The sequence below is a fragment of the Ambystoma mexicanum genome, chromosome 5p (genome assembly GCF_040938575.1).
Source record: "Ambystoma mexicanum isolate Mex_15411 chromosome 5p, UKY_AmexF1_1, whole genome shotgun sequence".
In the NCBI taxonomy this organism is placed as follows: domain Eukaryota; kingdom Metazoa; phylum Chordata; class Amphibia; order Caudata; family Ambystomatidae; genus Ambystoma; species Ambystoma mexicanum.
In genome coordinates, this window is record NC_090930.1 from 1,153,436,805 (window position 1) to 1,153,442,804 (window position 6,000).

Consider the following 6,000-nt stretch of genomic DNA (forward strand, 5'->3'; position numbering starts at 1 on the left):
GCATCAAAATCCGATAATGGCATAAATGTTTTTTTGCAGGACTAGTGTCTGGGGCAGGTGGACCCAGTGCTTTTTTTCTGTGCCCCAGCTCTGCCTGCCAACATTTTGCAAATCCCACTGAAATATTAAAGTGCAGGTGCAACCTCCCCCTTGCCCCGTGGTGTCAAAATAGTTGCAAAACGAGGAACACACCGCGTATGCCAGATTTTTACACCTGTTTTAATAATCTGGGGACATGAGAAATGACCCGCTATATAAATAACAATGTTAAGATACTAACATTGAACCAGAACCAAATAGGTCAAAGCAGTTTCCACACTCTAAGTTATTTTGAAAGAAATCCATGATTCTTACGTATTCATTAATTGTATTCAGTCACTCTAATTTCAAGAATTTTATATGATATAATATGTTGCAAAAATCAATGTATTCGCTATATAATACTTTCCCTTTAGAGTATTATAAAACAAATGAGCTAGCTTAGTCTCAGGAGGATAGCTCAGGGACAACGTGCTCGCCTTGGAAGCAAGACGACACGATCCCTGGATCTGTGCTTATAAACCTCTTGGTATTAAGTGCTTTGTAAATAACCAATCGTATGATATCATATCATACTGAAGATATGATTGTAAACACTGGGTGATAGGGACTACAACTGAGCAAGAGCCTCACGGTCACTCATCTTGTACTGACTTTAAGGAAAATCAGATCCGGGATCCTGGGAAGGGCCCCCCCACTTGAGAGTGGTTTTGGTATGGCTGAGCCTCGGAGAGCCCCATACCACCTAAGCCCTATTGGGTGTAAGTATTTTAGTCAAGGATTTACTGATATTTTCTTTCATGACTTGAGTGTGCAGAATGCAGGACTAATATTGAGCGCTAATCTCCAGGTAATCCTTTTTCAGATCCTAAGGAATGATTGTAGCAGTGACATTTTGATAATGTTTTAGAGTAAGATTTAATAAGATAATGATTTACTTAAAGACATTTCAAGAATGCTGTTTTGAGCCTATGGAATCCCTCTGGTTGAAGAATTATAATCCAAACTCCTTTGCAAACGTCATCTAGTTCTGCCAAGCCTGCCCTAATGCCAACACTTATATTAGAATTGTAAAATATTGCCTGGAGTGATCACAATTTAAAAGCGTTGGTGGATGCGAGCAGCGTGTATTGCTACTTGTTTAATTAACATGTATTCATTGTATGTATCCCCTCATTTTTTCAGCCACATTTTGAAGGCATGGGGCATATTCATACGTGCAATTTAGACTGGAACATAAATGTAAATGATCTACTCGGCAAATATGAACTATTTGCTTCTTCTTGCACCAATGTCCACAAATCCTTAGCAGTGTTGTCCGCTCAGGGTTTCTATCCATTAAAAACGTAGGCTCACTATTTCCAGGAAATATTGATGTTTCCCTTTTCGTTGAATAATGCTAATAAACATGTGTGAATAGTGTCAGTTCACCATAGCTCTCCAATAGTGAGGTTGCAGGGTCAGGATGAGTGTGCCCCCTCTCTCAATGGGAGGCTGCATTTCTAATGTTCCTTCCTCCCCAGTTGAGGGTGGCAAGGAGTGATTAGAAATTCTTAAAGTAAGAGTTAAGTTAAATATATGAATTGGATGGGAACGGAACAGACTTAAGCATGGTAGGATTAATATTTTAGCAATGTTAATATGGCCTCCTAATGAATTTGTGTTTTTTAAATCAATTTCCCAAATATTTCCTCCATTTTGATCAAAAGTGGCTCCCAATTAACTATACATATATGTAAATAATTCGTTAGAATTGTTCCTTTGTATATGACTTTGGTGTAGCCATACAGAGTCTCAAATTCTATATTAGGTCCCTTTAAAGTAGACTTTTTAGTACCGCTCAGTTATCATCCTGATAATTCCCCAAACACACTGGCTCTAGCTTTGATTGTCAAAATCCCTTTTTAGAAGTCTAGAATGCAGATTGCTGCGCCTCTTGCATAAAAAGACTTTATTTTAGAAGTCTAGAATGCAGATTGCTGCGCCTCTTGCATAAAAAGACTTTATTTTAGAAGTCTAGAATGCAGATTGCTGCGCCTCTTGCATAAAAAGACTTTATTTTAGAAGTCTAGAATGCAGATTGCTGCGCCTCTTGCATAAAAAGACTTTATTTTAGAAGTCTAGAATGCAGATTGCTGTGCCTCTTGCATAACAAGACTTTATTGCTAGTTTCTTTACTAAGAATGGTGAGATGAATGGAATGTGGATTTTATGGTACCTTGGCAGTTCTGCTTCACATGTGACTGTAAACAGTGTAATGATTTGCCCTGCCTTGTGCCCCGTGAGATGTAGAATAAAGCTGATGTTCCGCCATTTGAGCATATGTGGGCCTTTGAGTTAACATACATGGTTTTCATCCATGAAATAAAATGTCTGCCTATAGCAAGGGCATTTAAGAGAACCAAATTAATATTCCATGACGAACAATAAAAATCCTTTTAGGAATCAAATATAATGAGGACTAGATTAGATTTTTCTACTTCTGCGGCATTAATTAATGCTGTGAGAGTTTTGTTGTGCCTATGATAGCCTAATTCAAATCCCTGGAGAACACACCGAAAGGACTGGTGCATCCCTTTTCTCATCCGCATTAGCAGGTCTTAGAGCAGAGATCGCCACAGCCTGCTCCTCATTTGCGCAATCTGGGAGGAAGATGTTCCTCCAAAAAAGACGTTTTCTGTCAGGGCCTCAATTTAGTAGAACAGACCGGAAGTAGAAGGTATCTGAAAGGAGATTTACGGGCAGTGGGGCTTTAACCAGCAGATAGAAGCTCCTGCATATTATTGTTTGATTAATAAAAACATTGATAAAAAAGAAATGCCTTAAGTCTTTCATTAATAAATGTGTGGATTAACTCATTTTATTTTATTTTTAAAACAGATTCCCAGTTATTACTGTGTTTAATGCACGTGACTACAGCCCTTGCCTCCTACCCCTGATCAAAACATCCTTCTGACCTGTACTCCTTGTTCTTTTTCAGGCGGAAGTGGTGGTGGCTGCTGAAAGAAGCTCTTGGAAAGCCAGACTCTCTGGCGTTCTTCATGTCTACCGCCTCTGAGACACCTACAATGTGCGACACTGACCTGTGTCAATCCCCAACATTGTTTTGTCTTTGCTACTCCTGTATCTGTTGCTTGTTTTATATTACAATATTGGGTCAAGACCAGTGCCTATTAATGGCTTTGCTTATTTGTCAGTGGGCGTATGGGGTGACGATTCTGGGAGACGCAATGTTTGTGCCACGCACTGATGGTACCGTGGTCTACAACGGGTAAATGGCTACGACTGGTGGTGTACAGAAAGATGGAGAGGTGGGAGGAGACAATATCAGCATGCATTACCATTGTTGGGTAGTCTTGGGCACTGAAACAAGTCTTCCTCGTTCACAAGTCACAGTCTGCACCTTTTTACAACAACCTGCTCTCGTTGTTGCTGTGGGTGCTTTATTGTCCAAACCTATGTAATCACGCATCAGGTTCTCTAACATGAGTTAAAACAAACACGCTATTGTCTGTAGTTTTATTGTATTTTAGTTGTTTGGCCCTGTTTGCCAGCCAGGGTTAATTAAGCAGCACTTCAGGGTTTGTGTCCCTGATTTTTATTAATGTTACAATGGGAGCTGACCCCCGCCATCACCAAGGGAATTGCCAGCAAGTGTCTGGATTTAATAACAAGTCCTGGGGAAGAGAATGTGTTAGACCCTTTGTAACATCTATACATATATTTGGTTATGAGCCTGGATCTGACTGAAAGAGTCTTAATCTTCAGTGTCTGAAACGTATGCCCCCGATCTTTACCTGCCTGCCTGATGATGTGTAGGCCATGGACTGACAAGTCAAGACTCTCAGTGAGTTGGTACCATAGGCTGGGGGCAAGGAAAGGTGTGGGTGAAGCATGACCAAACACAGTGTACTCACTACTCCGTAGATAGAATATTGTACATTAGTACTCGGCGAGGGTCAATGAGCTGGTAACAACAAAGCTCATTGGCCCTCGTCAGTGCGTTACCCAGCCGACAACGCCTTACCTCTGCTGCTGCCTCTCTCAATGTTCATCGCTGATCGTTCCGATTGGCAAGTGTCCACCATGGAAAGGGAAAAGGGACTATATGTAGTCCCTTTTCTCTTTCCATGGTGGCCATTTTCATTGTTTAAATTTGTTCTTCCTATTTTTTTAATGGCTGCCAGTTTCTGGTGCAGGGGCATACTGGAAAGGGGATGGGGGGGTCACAAGTTGATTTGGCTGAGGCCTCGCTCTCTCTTCCCCTCCCCCTCTATATCTCTCTTTCTCTCTCTCTTTCCCGAATACAACAAAAGGGCTTTGAATCAACGTTTCATTACGCACACAGGCACAGGTGCATATGCACATTCCCGCTCATCTCCTTCATGGAGCAAGCAAGGGGTTACTCTCTTAATTTTCAGACGTACACTATTGTCTTTCAATAGAAGCTCCCTACTTGATATAATTCCCTCTGGCTCCCTGCATACAGCTGGCACTCACACTTAGGGGGAATGTAGATTCTTGCCTCCCTCTTGGCTCTGTGCAAAGTAGCTGCATGCATGTCTCTGTTCTCTTAGATTCCTGCCAGCAAACATGAATTCAAAAAAGGCTCCCATAGAATTTGCTTGCAGGATTCTGCCTTCCGTCTCCTCTGTACATCAGACATGTTTATTGATCATTATCTTCCTAAATGCGTGCTGGCAGCTTCCTTTCTCTCACACAGCACCCCCGAAAACACACTGGCAATTCACGGAAGTTGCCCCCCCCCCACAGATCTCTCTTAAAGGACTCTTCCTGAGCAGCCTGACCTCTCACCTCTGACCTTGGGGGTTCCGACACCATCCTATAAGCAGCATGATGTATGACTGGAAGCTTGGGTGGCATCCAGCTTTTGTGCACCGGATATTGAATTGTCACGTCCCACCTGCAGCCAATTACAGGCATTATCCATCCCTATACCACATCCTTTCATGTTTCAAAGTGTGTGCATCCCTGACACCCGTTCTGACAAGGCCTTGGTTGAATGTTCAGACTTGATTACTACTTTCACACGGCATAACGTGATAATTCTTTACAGATGATCTGACTTAAATGTCCTTTACAGGTAATGATCACTGTAATGACAATGAAGAGAACATTTTCCATGTATACTTTTGTTCATTCTTTTCAAGGAAAATAAACTGTTGCAGGGTGGTTACTCTGGAGTGATGCACTTGAAATGTCCCTGGCACTCCAAGTGGCATCACTAGACTAAGGGGGGAGATGGTGGCAGTTATGTGGAGGAAATAAAGTTGCGTTGGTCTATACTCTATACTTGCCTGATATTGAGATGCCTTCATAAACAATGTTTATTGTTTCAAAAGACAATACATTTAAACATAGGCTGCCAGTCCACACTGAGGCAGCATGAAGCAAACATTATGGCTTTCACCCCTGCTATGGGGGGGGGGGGGCATTGCTCTGGCCTACCTAGGCTCGGGCTGGCAGGCTGTGACCAGCCAGCCATGTCTGCCCCACATATCGGGGATGAAAGCCATTTGCACCCTGGGGTTTATCTGGGGTGCGCGTAGTTTATTTTTTTCCTCGTGAGATTGGCTGCGCAAGAGACGCCAATCTCCTGAGGAAAAAAAGATGCCCACCGCCATATGGAAAATGGACTTAGTCCCTTTTCCATGTCTATGGTGTCTGGGAGATGGGAGGAGCACTGCGACTGGAGCACAAAGCCTCTGTCCAGCAGGTGAGTGGGGAAGGAGGGAGGGGGCGAGGAAGGGGTATGGTTTGATTTGTGTGGGTGGGGAGGCAACAGAGAGAGGCTTCCTATTATCTCCCATTTTAAATAATTATTTTTTATATGGCGCCTCGGGTGGTTGGAACCAGCAAGCGCAGAATGTGTATTCTCACCTGCTGTTTCAGCTACCTGATTGGCTCAGCACCGTCCCCCAGTACAAATGTCTTTTCACA

The 6,000-nt window shown here is 42.7% G+C and overlaps 1 protein-coding gene across 1 annotated transcript in view; it reads left to right on the forward strand.

Moving 5' to 3' along the window:
• GPLD1 (glycosylphosphatidylinositol specific phospholipase D1) overlaps window positions 1-3,202 on the forward strand; it is a 701,308-nt gene extending 698,106 nt beyond the window's left edge. Inside the window, exon 25 of the mRNA XM_069613627.1 lies at window positions 3,020-3,202. Within this exon, the coding sequence (XP_069469728.1) occupies window positions 3,020-3,097 (78 nt within the window). The 3' untranslated portion in view covers window positions 3,098-3,202. The remainder of the gene's footprint in view (window positions 1-3,019) is intronic.
• Window positions 3,203-6,000: the final 2,798 nt, after the last annotated feature.